Below are 22,915 nucleotides of genomic sequence, written 5' to 3'. Positions count from 1 at the left end.
ACTAATCCGGTTCACGTAAATACTTTTTCGAAAAGATTTTTTTGTAAAAGAAAAGCTAAAAAATTTTAGAATTAAAATAATGTTTTTGTTTAAGCTAGTATTATAACGTACGAACTGTAAATTGTGGTGTGGGTCGTGAATGTACTTCTTTCTACTTGTAAAGAATGTCAAAAATTACTCAATAACAAAAATAGTTTTTGTGAAAACATCTGGAAAATTGAAGAAGAAAAAGCTTGTGGAACAGTTCCGCGTTTTAAATACATTTGTGACAGTTTACTAGAGTAACACATGTCATGTAAATATTCATAGAACTGCTTTTATAGAAGAAAAGGTATGTAGGCGAATTTATTTTGAGAGTAAATATTTTTATTCTGATACGTATTTATAATTTCTGTTTTTAGATGCTACAAAGTAATTGTTGTCATTCAACTGCTTTACCGTATGAAACATGCTGTTTCTGTAATTCAGTACCAGAAAAACTCTTGGATATTTGTTTTGACTATGTTAATAAGCATCTTGAAACGATTTGCAAGTTAGACTCGGACACAGGAGATTTACAATTAATAGATGGTCATATTTTTCCAGTAGAAATTTGTGAACGCTTGTTGAATGTTCGATCCGATAGCATTACACCTGTTAATTCTAATTTTATTAAGATATTTCAAAACACCGAATGCACTAGATTAAAGAGGGTACGATTAAGGAAAACAAAAATACAAGACCATGACTTAGAAATCTTATTAAAACATAAATTGATAGAGTTAGATATATCTCATAGCCCCAATCTAACCTCAAATTGTATAAGACATATTACGGAATATGGAACTAGTCTTTTGTCTCTTTGTGTGGGTGAAAATACTGAAATTTTTCCCACCAACATTTATGGCAAACTACGATTCAATGAAGAACAATACGATAGAGGTTTCATATTTCTAACACCTAATTTAAAAAGGTTAACATTAAAAGGTTTAAATTCATTACAACCAGATTTTTATATGTTACTTTTAAATCCATTGTCGACATTAACATATTTAGATTTATCCAATTGTAGTGATTTACAAGATTTCGATTATACTGAACATCTTGTAAATTTAACTTCTCTTGTTTTATATAATGTAGACGGTATTGATACCAAGGTACCTGCTATTTGCAAATTAACAAATCTCCAACATCTAGATATATCTCAATCGAGAGACGAACAAGGAAAATATGAGAAGGGTACTAAAATCCTAAAAACACTAGTTGAAAACTTGCCTAAGCTTACCTCTCTAGATATTTCGGGAACAAATTTAGCGGGGAGAGGTGTAGCAGAAACTACTAATGGTCATGCTTCGGACATACCAGGTTTAAGTTCTAGAGTTAACAATCCATTTCAATATTTAGGACTATATGAAACAAGTCATGACGCCTGTTTAAGACATGATATACCTGCGAAACTGGTAAGTCACTTTTTAAATATTTCTTAAAATGTAAAAATCATTTTGAAAATGCTTTAAACCAATATAACCTCTTGAAATTTAAAAAAAAATAATAGATATTCTGTAAAACGAGTGGAATTTTTCCCCAAATTAAAAAAATAGCATTAATGTAAATTTTACACTAAAGAATTTTAAGACTGCTTACTTTATTGCTACAGATTAATTTTGGTTGTGTACCTATAAGAAAGTTTGTTAGTCAGTCTGAATAAAAAAAATAAGAGAAAAGACAAACCATTTCAGCCATTTTCAGCCAATAATTTAAACATTTCCTAAAGACTTGGAAATAATCAGTATTAGGACATTTTTTTATTTAATTTTTTTCAGATCGCTGGAAATGCCAATGAAGAACAGATATTAGTAGCTGCTTTGGCTTATTTGGATAGGACCGAAATGCTGCAGAAGGTGATGAATGAACTGTTTCACTTATTCCGTTTTGAAAATTGCCAATATGTGGGTCAAGCACTTAATATCGTACTAGAAGCTATGAACAGGCATTTGTATGAAAGACATATCCAAATATCAGCAAGGTATATTGTTAACATTAACCACTTTCTTGATGTATTGCTTATTTCTTTATGTTTTAGTGCAACATTATTTTATATAGTCAAAGGGTTTGATAGACAATTACATGACGTGAAAATTAAAAGAAGAATTATAACAACCTTATTAAATGGTATGAGCATTCATAAAAACGATGATACTATGATGAGAAACGGCTGTTTAACACTATGCCAGTTTCGGATACCTATTGACATAGTAAGAATAATAATTATACTTAATGGGACGTTAAATAATAAAAAGATTAGCAAAAAACATGTCACTGAAAGTATTGTCCATCACTAGACACTACTTTTTCCCATCTTTCTAATAGCATTTTGATTCCGCATCACAAAAATGACACCCCACGGTTTTCTAGCTTGTAGCCTATCCATTTTTTAACGCCAGTCATGACACAGTGCAAAAAACTTTCCCTTTCAGCAATTGAAGCAGCTATTCATACATGCAAAGATGCCATTTGACGTCTTTCGACGCCACCCAATTTCCTTGCCTTTGAATCAGTGGCAACTCATTAGAGGAGGCTGGGGAGGCTAAGCCTCCTCTGCAGTTTTTGATAGTATTGCAAAAGTTTTCTTTTAGTTTTTTTATTTTACATCATATAGTTAATGTTATTTAACAAATTTTCTTACAAATCTATTTTCATATGCAACTAATTAGGTACCTACTAAGGGAAATCTCGAGCACGTAAATATACGATTTTTAAATGTTCACTATTTTTCGCGCCTTCCAAATTCGAATTATAGTCGCTGGCAGCTAACTTTCTCAAGTCTCCAGCCTTTATATGGTGCGTGACCTTGAAATTATGCCCCCACGATATCTACATTCGAGCTTAACCAGTCGAGCACGGAGGCTTGTTGCCACCTTCCATCTTTTTTTAACAAGCGAATCTTTCAATATAGCCCTTCTTCTCTACCACCTCGACAATCGCAGTTGTATGTTGCAATGTTGCATTAGTTGCATTTCCCATTTCATAATAAAAACATTAGTATTCTGTGAGTACGCGCGTTTTTGTTTTTAATTGGTGTTTATGTGAAGTTTTTCTTAAGAATTTTTGTGAGACGATCATAATTAATTAGTAAAACAATCATTTACATTTTACTCTGGTTCGTACTTAACTTTATTAAAATAAAATGAGTGTGGAAAACGAATATAACCTCAACAACTTCTTTAGCTGCATGGACATTGTGGATTATTTATTATTAAAAGGATTTAGTACTCTCAGTTACGATGAAAAGCTCATAATTAAACAGAAATTGTGACCAACACATAAGAAGTGGATCTTATTTGTGAAAGGGCGAAATGGCCGGTGACTATTAGACGTCTTCATTATAGCCATCTGTCTCTATCGCATGGATTTCTATGACTTTCTTTATCGCTCTCAGGTAACGGCTGATGAACCTTGGGGACTTTCCGACCCTGTATAAGTAACCGTTGTACATATTAATTTATTCAAATTTCTTTTAGTTTTTGTACTCATTGCTAATTTACAAAAAATGAATGTTATTCAATGTTTTATACAAAATAAGAGATTTTACTTTATGTTATTCACATGGAAATGTGCCCGTTTGATTAGAACGCGACGGTTTAAAGTTATTCATTTCAAACCTCCTCTGCCAAAGATACCACGAGCCACCACTGTTTTGAATCATTCTTAATGCTTTCAAATGTTTCGAAACTATTGTGTAATCAATAGAGAGCGGACAATGTGTTACTTTAACCCGAAGAATAGGTAAAATTTTGGTAGAGATGTGTACGCGTTCAAAAATGTATTGTGTATAAACTATGCAAAATATAATTATTATCTTTAGCAAATGAATCGTATTATCCTCGCGAAGATTTTTACCCTTTATTTAAAATCCATAAATCATGTGAACAGGTTAAATCACGAGAAAATAATTAAGTTAATTTAGTTCTAAAGAAATGAAATTACACTCGCGCCCATCTCTAGTCCGTCCATCGACATCGGTTGCGTTTATCGAATTCCTATTGGTCAGAATTCAAACTGCAGCCCTGTTATGAATGGAGCGTGAGTTGGACTATTCTATCATGTGCGTCGCCTGAGGATATTCGTTACATTGACTCCTAATTTCCAATTAAAAGAACGACACTATTTTTAACCGAACTTTATTTAATAAATATGTAGTATACAATTTCTGATTTTCTAAATATTTTATAATGCCTAAAAATGTACGTACCGTGGAATTTTCGTGAATTATCACGTAAATTTCCGATGCATACCCGACACGCCACTGCGTCATGGATAATGTATTGTATGTATTTGTATTTTTGTTTATGAATGACATATCTATGTTCAAGGTTAAAGACACAAATTGTCCGCTCTCTGGTAATCAACTCCTAATCAGTTCAGCTAGCGTCTGACATGAGTCTTCATGAAATAATGTCTCCAATTATTTGTTCATCTTCAAACTGTGTTGGTGCACCAGAACGTTCTTTATCTTCAACATCTAAGTCACTATGTTTGAAGCGTCTAAACCAATCTCTGCATGTTCTTTCCTACAGAGCACGGTTACCGTAACACCCAACAAGAATTCTGTGTGCTTCAGCTGCAGATTTCTTTTGAATGAAAAGTGCAGCAAAATTCTCCTCAAATACTCTTTTTTGGTACGAAATTCGAAATTCGAAATGTTTAACACTATCAAAAAAAATCTGTTAGAAAATAGTGATAACTTATTCAACGTCCCATTACGTAATTATAATACATGTGTTTTTTTTTTAATTTTGAATCAAAAGTAAACATCAGAACAATTTAACACGGTGCCAGCTTTTATCTTAATGCAAACTTTCTGTTTTAGCTTTTTGATTATGAAAGGCTTGCCAATATTTTACTACATTCGGTCGATGGACTGGCTCAAGAAAGTTTTGTGCAAAGGATTGGAATATATTTGCTTAATTCGTTGGCATGTCAAGTTGATGGCCAACAGAAGGTCAAATTAGGCGAGTTAGGAGCAATAGATGTGTGTTGATAGTATTCATTTTTACTCCGAAGATATAACTAATGTAACTTTTTTTGCAGAAAATGATTTGGTTAATAACAGAGCGATTGGAAAGAGGGCTGTGCGATGACGTACTAGAAGTAGCTTGGTCCACAATGTGGAACGTGACTGACGAAACGCCATCAAACTGTAGACGGTTTTTGGAAAATAAAGGGATGGAACACTTTTTGTCGTGTCTTGAGGTTAGTATCAGTACCACATCTATTTCTATGAAATATGTTTTTGTAGAAATTATACTTTATGTTTTTTTATTTATGAGAACTTGTATTAAATGTTATTTTTCACTTCATTTCAAAATACCAGGTGATCACGAGATTACTATCCAGGCTCTAGCTTAGGCACGAAAAAAGATATCGATTTCAAATTTTGGGCATGCATATCATTGAATTTGATGCAAAGTTTAATCATAAAAATAATTGGCCATCAGTTCCCTAAACTTTGTTATTTCATATGGAACACTGTATATTATTTTTTTTTCAATTCTTCTGAAGAAACTAATACTAAAATATGTATTATGACCTATACCTATCTTTGACAGTTTCAGAGAAAATCGCGCTTTAAAATGTCAAATGTGTCATTTATAAAATCCTTTTGAAAGAAAACAAACGAAGAAAGGGACAAAGTCATATCTTTAACTTATTTTAGAAGTACTAAAATCTGATATCATAAAAATGTCGCACTTCCTGCACATCCGGAAAATACCGGAAGTCATCTTTAATAGCAAGTAACTGCAATAATTTTAATGGAATGCCCCACAGCTAATTGAGAATTCATATTCTACAAACAATTTCGAATCATTTTTATGTACACTTCCCTATACCCAAAGTTCGGAGATATTAAATATTTAATGTAAAAATGTCATCTGAACGATGCATAAATGGAAAACGATATAATCAGTCAACACATAGACCAGAGGTGCCTAGGAATCTTAATTTCAATATGCTATGACAGGCTTTTGTTTTTTGACGCCATATTTGCATCTATTTACATATTAGTATTAAGGTCAGTCATTAACAATAATATTTATTTTAAAAACATGGTAACAGTAAAGATAAGAAATTTAAGAAAAATGTAACAGATCACCCATAAATTAAGTGTTCAAATTGTTAACCATTCATTTGATGACATAAATGAATCCTGTTTTCAAATTCCCTTAACGCATTTTCCATTTGAGCAGGAGTTATATTATTCACCGCTCTTGTAATCCGATCGCGGAGATATTCTAGATCAGCAGGTTGTGTTCTGTACACTGCTTCTTTAATGTAACCCCAATAGAAAAAATCTAATGGAGTGATATCGCAGTACCTAGCTGGCCATCTAATTGGTCCATATGTACCTATCCAACGATCCTCAAACTCTTGATTTAGATGATCCATTACCCTTCAGGCATTATGGGATGGAGCTATGTCCTGTTGGTAATAAATGCGTAAATATTAATTTTTGGTAAATTTTCAAGTCAGCTATTTCATTGTTGAAAAACTGTAAATACTGGTCTGCTGTTAGTGGAATTTCAAAGAAAAATGGTCCAACGATGCACGTTCCAATTACTCCCATCCTAACATTAACTCCAAATATTCCCTGGAAAACTCCTTGTTTAAATAAGTGGGGATTTTCTTTTGCCCAGTATCTTGAATTATTTCTGTTGAACATACCCAAATTTGTGAAGCGTGATTCGTCAGAAGAATTGTGCTTTTTTAAAATCTTTCTGACGCTTTCCTGTCGAATTCCAATATTAGCAGCAATTTGCCTAACTGAAGTAGTCGGATCTACCTCAGTACACGCCAGAGTATTAATCTCCGCCTCTTCATCAACAATAAACTCGTTAGATTCTTCAAGTCTTTCTGTTTTTAAGTGACGTTCAAGCCAAGGAAAATATTTATCATGTGGCTGTGCACAATCTGGATATCGTCATCTGTATAAAGCTTTTGTCGATTTGATGTTCGCGAGTAAAAACTGGCATTTTAAATAAAAAAGATAATAAGCACCACCACCAATAAACGTGAAATGTAATGTAACAGCAAAATGTCAAATTAAGTAATTATGAAAATATGGTGTCTAAAAACAAAAGCCTGTCATAGCAACCATATTAAAATTAAAATTCCTATATCGTTTTCCATTTATGCATCGTTCAGATGGCATTTTTATATTAAACATTTATTATCTCAAAAACTTCGAACTTTGGGTATAGGGAAGTGTACATAAAAATGACTCGAAATTGTTTGTAGAATACGAATTCTCAATTAGTTGTAGGGCATTCCATCAAAATTATTGCAGTTATTTGCTATTAAAGATGATTTCCTTTATTTTCCGGATGTGCCGGAAGTGCGACATTTTTATGATATCAGACTTTAGTACTTCTAAAATATGTTAAAGATATCATATGACTGTCCTTTTCTTCGTTTGTTTTCTTTCAAAAGGATTTTATAAATGACACATTTGACATTTTAAAGCGTGATTTTCTCGGAAACTGTCAAAGATAGGTATAGGACATAATACATATTTTAGTGTTAATTTCTTCAGCAGAATTGAAAACAAAAATAATATACAGAGTGTTCCATATGAAATAACAAAGTTTAGGGCATTTCCGATCAAACAGGAACTGACGGTCAGTTGTTTTTATGATTAAATTTGAAATAGATATTTTTTTTCATGCCTAAGCTAGAGCCTGGGTAGTAATCTCGTGGTCACCCGGTATAGCACTTGCCACTTGATTTTTCCTTAGGGGGGAAACCACATTAGGAGGATGACTCTCAGATGTTTCTCATGAATTTCTTTGAGTGGGACAAATTGATTAGAATTTGATGAAATTTTGACATTATTTTATTAGTATTTTGAACTACATTCACAAATTTTTTCAAGTCACATGTGTTGAAAATGCCGAAGTTATGGACTGTTGTCCACCGAACGTCGTCACCCAAGTTGGTTTTTCACGGGAAATGTGGAGGTCACAATATTGATCTGAAAGCAAAATGGTTGTTTTCCTGCATTATTAACATGTTTTCTAAGTTTATGAACCTTATTGCGGGTCAAAATTGTGAAAATTCAAGTTTTGACATGTATTTGAAAAAAATATATCAATTTCCACAATTTTTTTTTTCACTTATTTTAAATAAAAAACATCCTCAAAATTATGACATCCCAATTGTTAGTTCATATCTTTTGTAATTTCATAAAGAAGCACACTTTTAATTTTCATTACGATCAATCTATAACTTTTTCAGCTAGAGTTTCCGTGAATAAAAAAAATGTATTGAGAAAAACGTGATTGAAGATTTCCAAAAACTAGAAATTTGAGAAAATTACGATAATATTAAAGTGCTTTCTGATCAATCAGCGATTCCATTTACCGTATAACAGTCCTTATAGGAATTTCGTTTTAAAATTTTGGCAATGTATTCTTGAATTGTTATATAGTTGTTATGATCTCAATTGGAAACGCATAAAAACATTTAACTCGAAAATTCTACGGAATCCATAGACGTCCAGACAAATTTAGCCCTGTCTCGTTTAGATATACTATATTCCGAGCTATATTACCATACGATTGTCAAGTTTTTTTATGTTTAAAATTGCATTGTAATAAAGCATGTCGTAAAATATCTAAAGATTTATAATTATAATCAGGATAATCGCTTAATTTATCTCGAATCATGTTTAAAGTAGGAACTTTTTTCTTTATACATATTATAAATTGTGCGCCGCATTACATCAGGTAAAATCGTCAATTTTCTTTAATTTTGTATTTTCCCGTTTCCTCTTTGTACCGTGATCAATCCTTCTTTAGTTACGCCATAAATTGGCCTTTTTTGGATCTTAGTTAATTTGTTAATCCGTTTCCTAACATTTTTATCACATTGTTCACTATTTTCAAACATTCATACATATTTAATATAAAACAATTTAATATTGACTTTTTACGTGTAAATCTTTGTTTTTAAACTGGGTTTGTTTCGATACATTTGACAAAAACCAGTTCTGCTATTTGGAGATTTTCCCGAGTTATTTCGTTAACCTCCGCTTCAAAGAGTCTGCAGAGAGCCACGCTAAATTACTAGATAACATAACACATATAACAATAATTTTAATAACTTTCCCTTTACTGGTTACGATATGAACAAATAATATCAACTAATAAATAATAATACGTATTATACCAACAACATACCCTGCCAAGCAATGCTCTGCACGGCACTGGCAAAGCGGCAAAGCTAAGTGAACCCGTGTACCATACAAGAAAATTATTTACGACCTAGTGGACCAATACAGGTTTGGTGACCAGCGCGTCACCGTCAATTCTATATCAAGCGGACTAGTTTCCCAATACCGGACTCGCCGAATTGCTATTCGAGTATAAATTACGAGACACATTATGGTCAAAGCATAAGAAGAAATTTCAGAAGTGCATACGGTCCTGTGCTTTAAGATTTACAGGATCCAATAATTGACATCGTAACAACTATGCCAACAATTTATGCAATAAAAAAAATCCAATTTTTTTTAACCTTATGTGGTTGCTCCCCTTAAAAAATAAAAAATATATATTTTTATTGCGTACTGATCATAGTTGGAAGACAGTAGAAGGTTCCACTTAGCATTAACATTTTCTTTTTTAATTTTTGACAGTTTTTTTCTCCACACATTAAAATTAATCATTACTGAGATATTTATTTTCAATTAATTATATTTAGTTTTTGGCAATAACCTTCTGGTTTATCAAGTTCTGTGATTTTAAGTAAGGTGCCTTTCAAATTATTATCTTTTTTATAAATATATGATACAGTTCAGTTCTTCAAATGTAACCCTATTATACCGACAACGTTTGACTTCATGATGATAAATGAATACGATCTATGAAAACAAGTTAAATAAAAAATGTTTAGTTTTTGAGTTACAGGCCTTCAAAGTTGTCAAAATTTAATTAATAACTTCATAACCCTTTTACTGATCGCGTTAAAATGTGGCACATTTATTTGGATTATTATGGCGTATTATTTCTTAAAGCTTTAGTCAAATCGATATACTGGGTAGTAGTTTTCTCCAGTTACCTCCCCCTTTTAGCGGTCAAAACTGTTACAGCAATCAACATTTTGTTTTCATAGCCTACTGAACTCAAAGATTTAAATCTGTGACACTGCTAAGAAAACCGAAACATGCAGACCTGCAAATAATGCCATTTTTCTCAAGAATGGCTGTCTCTAAGAGATTTTCTCAAGAGACAATTATTTTTTAAATAAAAGGACCTTTTCATTGTTGTCCGTTTTAAAGAAAATACAACCACTGTAAAAGTTTTGACCACTAAAAGGTAACTGGAGAAAACTATCACCTAGTATATCGACTTGACTAAAGCTTTAAGAAATAATATGCCACAATAGTCCAAATAAATGTGCCAAATTTTAACGCGATTGGTAAAAGGGTTATGAAGTTATGAATTAAATAAACTTTGTTTTTGTCAACTTTGCAGAACTGTAACTCAAAAACCAAAAATTTTTTATTTAACTTTTTTTTTGTAGATCGTAGTTATTTATCGTCGTGAATATGCAGTCAAACGTTGTCGGTGAAATTTGCGGACACCCTGTATAGACGTTTTAATGAGGGTGAAAAAATTAAATCAATTATTGAACTTCTAAACAATCTTGCGTATTAGCTTTTTTATGAAAGTATAGTATCAAATTATTAGGTGATTGATTATTCTGAATATCACTCTAAATATTTAAAACCAGAACAATAATTGATATGTCAATTTGTCGCATTTTAGGAAAAATAAATAAACATTTGTTGTGTATTCACATATTAATTTATATGCAATAATTTTATATTGTTCTTGAATATTTCGCCACTTTAAAATGAAAGGAAAAATATATTTAAAAAATAAATAAACAATTCATTGCAACAAAGCAAACAAAGAATAATGATAAATAAATAAAACAAAGTTTTGTTTAGTTAAATAAATATTTTTCTAGATTTTATACTTCCGTTTTTAAAAATGTAATAAAATATGCAGTATGTAAAGAAAACTATAAACACTATAAATTGAAAAATTGTAGTGCATTTATTCTGGTCAAAAAAGAATTATAAAATTACAAATAACAAACAATTTTAAGGAGTAAGTAAAAAATTTGAAAAATTTCTTTACACGATAATATACGAAGAAAAAAAATTGTCAAACTAAACATTTTCATGTCTTCCGTCTATGATTAGTACCATTTAAAATACATTTTTGTTTTTATGGAAACACCACCTGATAGAAAATAAAGTTTATAGCAATCAAAAGAAAGATTATTTATTAAAATAACATTTTTAAAAGATGTGGAGAAACTTTATTAAAGAAAATGTACATTTTAAATTTGATTGCCACAAACTTTGTTGTTTATAAATAGGATAATATATATTTCGTGTTTACGTTTGTAATTAAATTTTTACAGACATTTTGGGAAAAATGTATGTTTTATTAATAAATCTTGTAATTTTACTTTATTTTAAAGGTTCTAAGCTAAATCAAAACAATTTCCCTAAAAACTGTATCAATTGATTTCTTATTATTTGACTTCAATTGATATATTTTTGAGATATTTCTTTTTATTTGCTTAAGTTACCTTAATTCTTTTAACTTTGTTTTATTGACAGAAGTTCACCGACAAAGAAGAGCTGCTTCGAAACATGATGGGATTGTTAGGGAATGTAGCAGAAGTAAAAGAACTACGACATTACCTAGTAACACCAGAATATTTATCGGTTTTCTCTAGACTTTTAGATTCCCAGAGCGATGGCATTGAAGTTAGTTACAACGCAGCGGGTGTTATTTCTCACATCGCCTCGGACGGGCCTCAAGTGTGGACTGTGACTGAACCATCTCGAAATTACGTTCTAAATAAAATGGTGTTAGCCATCGATAGGTGGGATTTGAATTCCCAGAGAAACATAAATTATAGGTCCTTCGAACCCATCCTGTACCTTGTGAAGGTTTATCATACGGCCGAATGCCAACGTTGGGCCGTTTGGGCTCTGGCAAACCTCACTAAAGTATACCGTAAGTTTCTTTTTGCAGTATGTTATACAAATTGAAAAAAAAAAACTGTAGGTTTTGCTGAAGTTACTTGTTCATGACATATTTAACTTGTTCAGGGGCAAGTAAAAAGTATTTTATTTAATGTTTGTTTTTGATTACGGGCAAATGTTTTTAGAGATTTGTTTGAAAATATTTGCATGTGGAAATTGACCAAACGTTTTCTAAATTTGACTTTGCGCTACTGCATTACTGTTACTTAAGATATTTAAATACAGGGTGTTTTTAAATGAAGTAGCAAAAATGGCGCCAGTGAATGTAGAGCCCAAAATAAGAGGATTGAAGTAAAAATGAAAGTTGCACTCCTGAAGCGATATACACTCTTAAAGGAGGGAATTGAAATTCACATTTTAATTATTTTCTTTAACATGAGGAATGCTGGAGACATGAAACTTGGTATTTATTGTGCAAATTGTTATTTATCATATTAATAAATTGGCACTTTCTGTCAATAAGCCGGTAATTTAATAATAATATTAAGAATAATTTGCTATTAATGAAAAATGTTTGATAACTTATGACTATGGGACATGTATTAGGTAAAGTTATTTATCTGAAATAAAATTTAATACAAACGAAAAACAAGAAATGCAAAATTAAGTTTAAAGAATATTCTCAAAATAATTTCCATTTTGCTGCAAGCATAACCTAATACGTCTGTTGAAGTTATAACGCACGCGCACAAACAGTTCTTGGTTATTGCGAAGGTCATCTGCTGCCTGAAATATTCTTAAGCGTAGTTCTTCTAAGCAGGCAACATGAGTGGCATAGACAATACTTTTTATGTGTCCCCACAAAAAGAAATCCATAGGCGTTAGGTCAGGTGAACGTGCCCAACAAACAGGGGCATCACGACCACGACCAATCCAGTGATTCGGGTAATTTAAATTTAACCATTCTCTAACGGCAAGTGTACTATGTGCAGGTGTCCCATCGTGCATATACCACATCACCTGACGTGTAGAGAGGGGTACACCCTCAAATAATGTTGGAAGAATAACAGGACCTACTAGAGAATTTCCTACAATTCCCATCCAAACGTTTAAACTGAGATTATGTTGACATCTTGAAACAAATATTTCTATTTCATGAGTTTTTTTTTTTCGACCATTATGAAGGTTTACTGCACCTACTCTAGGAAAATTTGCTTCATCATTGAAAAGTATATTCATTAGGAAATTTAAGTCATGCCTGGAAATATTAATGTACCATTGACAAAAATCCACGCGGTTAGATAAATCAGGGTCATTCAATTCTTGCACGGGTTGATGGTGAAAAGGGTATAAAAGATTTGAGCTACATTCCACTCAAGACTGTGAAAAACTTGCAGTTACCTGGACACATGTCTTGTGCTTGTACCACAGTCTTGTTCTAGATGTTCCAGTATAGCTTCCTCAGTTTTAACAGTTCGGACATTATGCCCTCTTCCGGCACCCTCACGATTGGGCTGAATTTTACCAGTTTCGCGAAGCCTTCTTTCCACCGAAGCCAATGTTTGTCTATGAGGAATCGGTCGGTTTGGATATCTTTGGTGGTATAATCTTACTGCAGCGTTACTATTTTTTCTGGATTCGAAAAACACTTGGAGCATGTCGACATATTCGTCATTGGTATAAATACTATTCGCCGTAATTGTTCTGATAATAAATTAATCAATTGGTAGGTACTAATTATTGGTTGACAGAAAGTGTCAATTTATTAATATGATAAATAACAATTTATTTGTCATGACATCCGCCTACTTTACTTTTACAAATTTTCGCAATTACCCCTTTAGTGAACGATGACGCATCTAATTTTTTTACTAGAAAACTATCGGTTTTATGGAAAAATTACGAGAGGTAAAAAAGTTGCGCAATAAATCATTCTTCCCAATAAATATTTTTAAATAAATAATTTGCCTCATATAAAAAGTTTCTAATAAAATATTGCAATGGGGTCGACAATGATCGAACAAATATTGAAAAGTTGTCTCTTTATTAGAAGGATGCCAAGTTTCATGTCTCTAGCATTCCTCATGTTAAAGAAAAAAATTAAAATGTGAATTTCTATCCCCTCCTTTAAGAGGGTATATCGCCTCAGGGCTGCAACTTTCATACAAGGTGACTCAGAGTAAAATTCAGTTTTTAAAAATTAATAACACAATTATTTAAACTCTTCAATAAATTTTATTTTAAAAATAAGAAACTGTATACATGCGGATTTTATTTTTTAAACACAACGTTATCCAAATGTCGACCATCTTGCGTCCAGCACTCCTCCAATCTGGTCCTCAAATTTTGGAAAACTCGACACATTTCAACAGGAATATTGGTAATGGCCTCCCGAATGTTATTCTTTAACTGGATTGTATTGGCCGGGGGATTGGTGTAAACAATACTCTTTAAATATCCCCACAAAAAAAAATCTGGGGGCATTAGGTCCGGTGATCTTGGGGGGAAGGGGATATCACCAAATCTGGAAGTAAGCACCGCTGGAAACAATTCACATAGACTGGTCATTGATGCTGCTGCTGTGTGTGCCGTGGCACCATCCTGTTGAAACCAGGTCGAATTTGGGTCATATCCAGGAAAGTTCTCAAGAGCAGGAATAAAAAAAGTGTGAATCATTTCACAGTACCATTGGCTATTCACAGTAGGCCACGGGCATCTTCATAAAAGTAGGACCCGATTATTCCAGAAGACGACATGGCACACCAAACAGTCACCTTCTTAGAATGCAGTTGTTTCTCGTGCTTTTCTTTTGGGTTAAACTGGGGCCCAGAAATGACAATTTTGCTTGTTGACATATCCTTCTAAGTGAAAGTGAGCCTCATCACTGAATAAAATTTTATCCAATCCACCTTCATCCCAAAACATATTCATCATGGTCTCACAATAATTTTTTCTTAATTCGTAGTCTCCGGGCTTTAGAAACTGCAAAAGTTGAATTTTATACGGATGAAAGTGTAAGTCGTCCTTTAAAATCCTTTGCACACTAGACCGATGAATATTTAGGGCCTGGGCATGTTTTCGTGTGGATCGCTGCGGGTGGTGTGTCACAACCCGCCGTACAGTCTCGATGTTCTCAGGTGTTCTAATAGACTTTTGTTGACCCGGGCGCTTGCGGTTTACCACATAACTCGTTTCTCGAAATCGTTTTACCCATAATTTCACTAAGTTTGAGGATGGTGCATCATTTACTCGGCGAATGTTGTAATGATTACAGAAACATCGCCTTGCCACAACGTAATAATCGTTCGATTTAAAAAAAGCCTCTACCATAAACGCGTGTTTTTCTCCTAACCACATCTCCATGTTTACTAACAATCCGCATGTATTAGCTACATATTGACACTACTACGCCATCTGTAACTTTTATGGTATTTGTAGCGGGATCGTTTGAAAACTGAATTTTACTCTGAGTCACCTTGTATAAGGTATGTTTACTTCAATCCTCTTATTTTTGGCTCTACATTTACTGGTAACATTTTTGTTACTTCATTTAAAAACACCCTGTATAAGTGCATTAGGGTAAACGGCTGTTTCACATACGAGTTATCGAATTTCTAAAAGATTTTTAGCTTCTCTTAACAAGTATTTTTTTTATTTCAGCGGAAAAATATTGTACATTAGTAGAAAAAGAGGGTGGGCTACAATTGCTGGAAGATTTAATTCACCATCCTTTGCCTCCGTTAGCCGTAAAACATTTGGCAGCAGTCGTAATAGAAAATTGTAAGAAATTTCAAGAGAATGGTTGGCAAAACGTAGATGCTTTATTAGATGGGTGAAATATTTTACTACATATTAACGATTGTTATAAATACTCATCAGGGCAATGTAAAATTTTTTTGTGATTATTACTGGAACACAAAAATGTTAAAACTTTATACACTATCACAATTTATGTGGACTGTTAATTAATTTTGAATTTAATGTAAATAGTTTATTTACAGATACGTAATGTATTTTATTATATTTATTTTATAATCTAAAGTAGAATTATGTGATTTTTATTTATGCAATATAGATATATTTATTAATACTCTATTTTTATTTTACGTGTTTAAATATTGAAAAATTTATGTTTTTTGGAAAAAGTTTTAAGAGATAACTGCAAAACAAAATGAGTCGTTCTCCCCTTTGCATGAAAAGTGTCATACACTGTGAAAAAAAATAGTACGTCTTCCTGACACTTCCACAAACTCAACATTAACGGTGTTACCTAGCGTCGGAAGTTATTTTTTAATAAATATTCAGCTGTAACGTTTTCAGGTTCTTTTTAAATTAGGTACACATTACTGGTGGCAAACTGCACCTACGAAAAAATCTGAATTCTAAAGCACCTCTTATGGACAAGGCTAGTTTATAACTTCATGTTTATAGTTAAAAAAGTCAGCTGGCATATCAGCCATGCATAAGTTAACATGTGCGTTATTCAACGCTCAATTAACAAATTTTTTTACGAAGTAATTGTTAATTTTCTATTTTGTCCACAATATTTGTGACTGACGTTATCCACATAGCCCTTACGCAATGAACGCGTTGATATATGCATTGACATGCATATCCGTGTCTAGTCGGCTTAATGTCGCGGATTTTCTCGTCTCATTTTCGTTCAGCAGTACCACGTTGGGCGCCAGGTCGCGGAATGTTACTGGTCTCGGTCTCTTCCAGGATTAAGGTTGGTCGCCTAGTTGGGCTACGAGATAAGTTGGTTGCCTGTGGTAGTCCCACAATGGGCGCCACGACGCGGATGCGCCTCGTCCTGGTTCGCGCGCCATTATTCTATGGCTAGAAATTGACCTCAATGATTTGGGATCAAGGGGGATTATCCCTCTTTATCCTGCCTCATCTCGTGTAGGCCTGGACAGCCTTCGTAGGTGGGCCCCATCCGTCGTCTACCCCGCTTTGTGGGACCTCCTTTTGTCCTGGCTGGGCCCCGCCGGCTAGGGCCCTTTCTTCTGGCGCTCTTCTTGCTTCGCCGGCTCGTCTGTGTAAACCCCGGGGGTAGTGTCATGTTTATGTGTGGTATGGTTGGGTAGGGTAGTGCGGCTATGCAGCCTGGGATGCGCTTTGCTAAGGTGGCCCTTAGGCTAGCGCGGGAGGGGAGGGTTAAGGAGGGTATGGGGGCTTAGACGGGTTAGGATAATTTTTTCTACCACTTTGCTCATAGCCGGGAGCAGGCTAATGGGCCGGTAGTTGGATGGGATGGTGTGATCTTTGTTGGGTTTTGGGATAAGGATTATGTTTGCTGTTTTCCAGCGGGTAGGGAAGTGTCTTAGTCTGAGTGTCGCGTTTGTTATGTTTAGTAGGGCCATGAGGCCCTTGTGTGGTAGTCGTTTAAGTGTCGTGTTATGTATATTGTCGGGTCCGGGGGCTTTTCTGTTTTTAAGTCTGCGTATTGTCAGTCTTAGTTCATCAGGTGTTGACTGGGAGCGCCATGTTTCCTTGCATTACTGTTCGGAAACGCTCCCAGTCAGTGAACCTCCTCGTGAAGGTGCCTTCATATCTCTGTCTTCGCCCCAGATCCAGAAATATTGGATTGTGGGCGGAAGACCCTTCGTATTGGGTGGATATTTGGGCATTTAACGGTATAGATTTTAAGAGGGCAATGTCGATAACGTCGGGGCGTCCTACGGGTCCGTAATGTGTCGGTTCTGTCGGTCCGAGTATAGTCAAGTCGTCGTGTCTGTCTTGGTAATTCAGCAGGACGCGACCTCTTGTGGTCGTCGTCCCGCTGTGCCATATGGGGGACTTCGCGTTGAAGTCCCCGATGGCAATTGTCTGGGGCCAGGAAAGGATTTTGTCTAAGTCATTGTCAAGTAGTGGTAGTCTGGGTGGGTGGTAACAGGACACCACCGCAACGTCTCCATGCCGTAGCGATCTCACCGCTATCGCCACGGCCTCTGTGTTTTGAGTTTGGAGCCGCTGCAGCGGATAGTGGTCGATGCACTTCTTTACTATGAGTGCAACACCACCCCCGTTACGGTTTCTGTCATGTCTGTATATGTCATAGTCAGGGATGGAGGTACGGGATGCCTCGCTGAGGTAGGTCTCCTGGACAGCCATAACGTCTATGTTTAGACGGTTCAAGATGTCCACGAGTTCCGTTTTTTTGGCGTCCTGGTTCAATCCCAGCTGTTGAGACCTACTTGACTCTTCCTATCACTAACGGCTCGTAGATTCAACATTCTTTTACGGCTTGCAGAGCTGCTCAGCAGTGTTGTTGAAGTCTGTCTTAGGTACATTCGTATGAGAATTATGGGTCTTGAGTGTTTTGATAGCTGGCTTCGAAACATCGGTGAATTTTAAAGAATTTATTTTTTATAATAAATAACATGTGGTCAGAGAAAAGAAGAGGAAGAAGAAACTTTTAACACCTTGAGGTTAAATTTCATATGTCAAATGGTTAAATGTACATATTCAAAAAAGTTCATTCTTGTTTTTAAAATGCAGTGCAACAAATACCAAAGAAATATCATTTAAAGTAATAAATTATTATGGCGAAAAATGCCGAAATATTTATTTGCTTAATTGTAGTAGTGTCAATAGTACTTTTATACATAATAAATAAATGTGTTTTAAATTTACAAGTAGTGGAGAATCCACCAGAAGAATATAGCTGGATTATTCATGGAATAAGGAATATACTAGGTTACGCTACTCTATTTTTACCAGGTTATTTGGTTTATAAATATGTGATAAAAACCAACTATTTAAATAAAAGTGGTCGTGGAGTGTTTGGTGCTATAATTCGAACTTGCTTTGGAGAAGACGAATTGTTACTAGTTAATCCTAATTCACATTCTACAACTACTCATAGAACTCCTCTTCAAGACGGACTTTTGTTGATATTTTATTTCTTTGGACTTCAAATATCTTATTTGTCATGGGGAATTTTACAAGAAAAGGTAATGACACAACCTTATGGAAATTCACCCGATGTAGATTATTTTAAAGACTCTCAGTTTTTAGTTTTTGTTAACAGAATTCTGGCTTTTTTTATATCTGCTATGATTTTAGTTTGTACAAGACAACCTCGACATAAGTGTCCGTTGTATAAATATGTATTTTGCTCATTTTCAAATATTATGAGTTCGTGGTGTCAGTATGAGGTTTTAAAATACGTTTCATTTCCTCATCAAGTACTAGCAAAAGCTAGTAAAACCATACCTGTTATGTTAATGGGGAAAATAGTATCTAAAACAAAATATGAATATTACGAATATGTTACTGCTGTAATATTATCTATAGGAATGTTATTTTTTATGATTGACACTGGTAACGATCGCTCAAATTCTACAGTCACTACTCTTTCTGGAGTAATACTTTTGTGTTTATATATAACTTTTGACAGTTTTACAGCTAACTGGCAAGGAAAGCTGTTTAAAAAGTACGAAATGAAGCCTTTGCAAATGATGTGTTTTGTAAATTTCTTCTCATGTATTTTTACAGCTGTTTCGCTTCTTCAACAAGGAGAATTTTTCAATTCTTTTATGTTTATGATGAAATACCCGAATTTTATTTTAGATGTAATTTTGTTATCACTTTGTAGTGCATGTGGACAGTTATTTATATTTAACACTGTCTCTTCATTTGGGCCGTTAGTTTTTGTTATAATTAGTACAATAAGACAGGGCTTTTCTGTTTTATTAAGTTGTATAATATATCATCATGAGGTACACTCTTTGGGTATTTTAGGAATAATTCTTGTGTTTCTAAGCATCCTCCTCAGAGTGTATTGTGGTTATAGAATTAGATCTTTGAAACAGATTCATCAGAGTTCTGTGAATCTGAAAGATCAACAAAATTTGAAATAATAAATGTATATACCTAATATTTTAAATATATTGCGTTGTCAATAATATTTAATTAAAATAATTTTATTCTATATGTCATTAAATGTATTTATTGAATAAATGTAAAAACTTGTAAATGGCAATAACATGCCATATAAAAACAATCTCAAATAATATGTTAATATGGATATCTTATTTAATTTAAATATTTCAAATAAAGAAATTATATCTTTCAACTCTTCGTGTTAATTCTGTTATATGTACGTCACATGTATCTCTACTGCTAATGTATATCCATATCAAAATTGAAATAATCTGTTTCAATAAAACGGTTGCTTGTTGCGTTGTAAAAATATAATTATAAAAAATGTTAATGATGTATATTTTACAATGTTCTTCATCCATATATAGTCTCTAAATAGTAATAATTTTATATGTATTTGTTTATCTCGAAAAAAAAAAATTGTCACATAAGTTTTGTAATTACTATATTATTTAACAAATATGAATGATTTAGTAGAAAATAAATATTTCATACAATATTTAGATTTAGTTTAACACCTTAATTTCTTTAACAGCAGATATATGAAGGTATTATTGTTCGGTGTTAAAAGGTTTGTTTCTACAACCGTTTTCAAACAATCGTGTATACTCGGCCCTCTTTAAGTTCCCCTGTACTTTCAGCTAATCAATTGGTCAAATATTTCTGATAGCTTCAAATCATTGCTTAACTGAGCTGTAGAACGGAACAGAACTTTTGTATTTTGGAATTCAAATGAATCGAATCTTTAAATGTCCTGGTTAAAAATTCACTGAATATGTATACAATTTCATTAAGCAATGGCAGAAATATTAAAAATCACTGCCACTAAGAACCCCAGATTTGTGACGATATTAAAATTCGATCACTGAATTTGAATCTTAATTATATTTTAAAGAAAAACAATATATCTTTCATTAGATCCTAAAAAAAAAGCCTTTTATCAAGTTATTTTCTATTAATCTAAAATAAGCCTAGCACATAGTTCTATAAATCAACAGTAACTTGTTCCTAGATAAGAGATATATAACTTGTATTTTTTTATCACCATGAATTTTACAGCACTAAGAAAATTACAGAATAGCACCATAAATACCACAGACCTGATAAATACCGTAAATTATTTACATTTAAATAAATCTACAAAAATTATCTCGCACTAACCATAATATATTCGGTGGTCTATAGTGATGGGACTACTCGAATGAAAATTATCGATTATATCGATTATGAAAATCTCTCGAGATATCTCGAGTGGTTCTATTGAATCATTCGATTATTCGGATACGAATGACAGTGGCCACAGCGTTACTAATACGTGCACTACTCGAGCGAGTGCGCAGATGTTTCGATTGTTCCAACGCTCTAACGAGCTACAACATCTCGAGATAAGACGGCCGAGAGGATAGATGAGACAATCGAATATCACCGACATACAATAAAAAAGGTATGCAGGAATTTTATAAGTGGCATCGCGGGGGGTTAGATGGGAGCTTTATTTAGCGGGGATAAAATTTCATATGAATGAAAATAATGCCAAATTATGTTTTCTATATAATTTTTTTTTTCAAAAAAATCACAAAAAATGGACCACTTTAGGCGGCGACTACTCATTTTAAACACATGCTGCTGAATCACTCAACTGGCAACGAATAAATGAGAGCCCTAGTATCAAAGGCGGCAATCTCCACCATTTCCACTTTTTGTTAAAGCGCAAAAAACTACTACACTCTTATTACTGCTTAATTCAAAGGAAGCATAGTTTCCAATGAAAGAAAATGCTAAACTACATTAGATTTTAAGGTTAATGTACCTAAATTTTTTATATTTTCTGAAAAAATGTACAAAAATAAATGGAGAATGCCGTGTTTGATACCAACAGTTGGATTTTGCAAGATTTGTTACCAAAGGTTGCACTAAAATGAGTTGTAAAATAAATACCAAGTATTTTGGAATGGACTTACAGACAAAAGAATAAAATATTAAAATTAATTCAACAAAACGTATAATCAAAAATAAAAAAAAACGAACTAAATAATAATAAATTCCTAACTATCTGAAACAGCATGTCGTGTCACGTCACGTCATATGTTCGCTGTGAGCCATCTGATTGGCCAAAACGGATATTGCCGACTCTGATTCTAAGCGGGTAATGGAGATTGCCGGATTTGATTCTCAGGTGATGTTTTAATGCAGTTTTGTAATGGGATAAAGCCGCTTTTGATAATCGCAAACCATATATTTAGACAAAGCGCGAAAAACCGAAAAATATCATGTATTTAACTCGATTTCGTCAAAAAGTGGAGATTGCCGCCTTTGATACTAGGGCCCTCAAATATGGAAGAAATGCCCCAATCCGCGACAGTCATTCATTTACCTAACGTCAACATGTTTCGCATATGATTTGGGATAGACCGGAAATTTTCAAAGTGAACTTTCGATTATTCATTCGAATGATCATTCGATTATAAAATTAATTCGAATGGTAACCTCTCGATTATTTAATTCATTCGATTATTCCCATCACTAGTGGTCTATGATATATTCTTTTTCCCTAAAATCATATGAATACGAATGCTGAAGTGAATTTGTAATACAATCGACATAAAAAAAATAGTAAACTTCTATTGTAAATTGCTATTATTTCATATTTCCCGGTTATAATTGACCAATCAGTACTTAGAATAACTGAGATTAGCTGAGATTTGTGTCCCTGCCTTAAAGGCAGGGACACAATGGAAAATATTAAATATAAGATATAATATATAACATATTAAATATAAATGTTTGACACAATGATAATAATTTGATGATAGATTTGACCAATGAGTGGTATTCTTCGGCACAGCTTTGTCAGACATAATTGAAATAATGTGGAAAGCAAGACATTAATAATTGTTTCTTTCTGGTTACCATTTTACAGACATTAAACTCGACAACAAAACAAAAACACTTTATTTATAAGTTAGTTGGAGAGGCGGT

General features: G+C 33.4%; 2 protein-coding genes across 2 annotated transcripts; both read left to right on the top strand.

The window, feature by feature from the left end:
- The first annotated feature begins 112 nt into the window (after window positions 1-112).
- Window positions 113-16,109, top strand: LOC108916334 (protein zer-1 homolog). Its single transcript, XM_018722559.2, has 8 exons — window positions 113-331; window positions 402-1,439; window positions 1,803-2,005; window positions 2,063-2,234; window positions 4,850-5,011; window positions 5,071-5,232; window positions 11,675-12,077; window positions 15,707-16,109. Exons 2-8 carry the CDS (start codon window positions 402-404, stop codon window positions 15,880-15,882), a joined length of 2,316 nt encoding a protein of 771 aa, XP_018578075.1. The 5' UTR covers window positions 113-331; the 3' UTR covers window positions 15,883-16,109.
- A 2,393-nt stretch (window positions 16,110-18,502) lies between these two features.
- Window positions 18,503-20,346, top strand: LOC108916333 (adenosine 3'-phospho 5'-phosphosulfate transporter 1). The gene has a single exon (XM_018722558.1). The coding sequence runs from the start codon at window positions 18,595-18,597 to the stop codon at window positions 19,912-19,914; it is 1,320 nt and encodes a 439-aa protein (XP_018578074.1). The 5' UTR covers window positions 18,503-18,594; the 3' UTR covers window positions 19,915-20,346.
- Window positions 20,347-22,915: the final 2,569 nt, after the last annotated feature.

This window comes from Anoplophora glabripennis, unplaced genomic scaffold, assembly GCF_000390285.2.
Source record: "Anoplophora glabripennis isolate ALB-LARVAE unplaced genomic scaffold, Agla_2.0 scaffold1719, whole genome shotgun sequence".
In the NCBI taxonomy this organism is placed as follows: domain Eukaryota; kingdom Metazoa; phylum Arthropoda; class Insecta; order Coleoptera; family Cerambycidae; genus Anoplophora; species Anoplophora glabripennis.
This window is presented reverse-complemented; position numbering and strand designations above follow the sequence as displayed.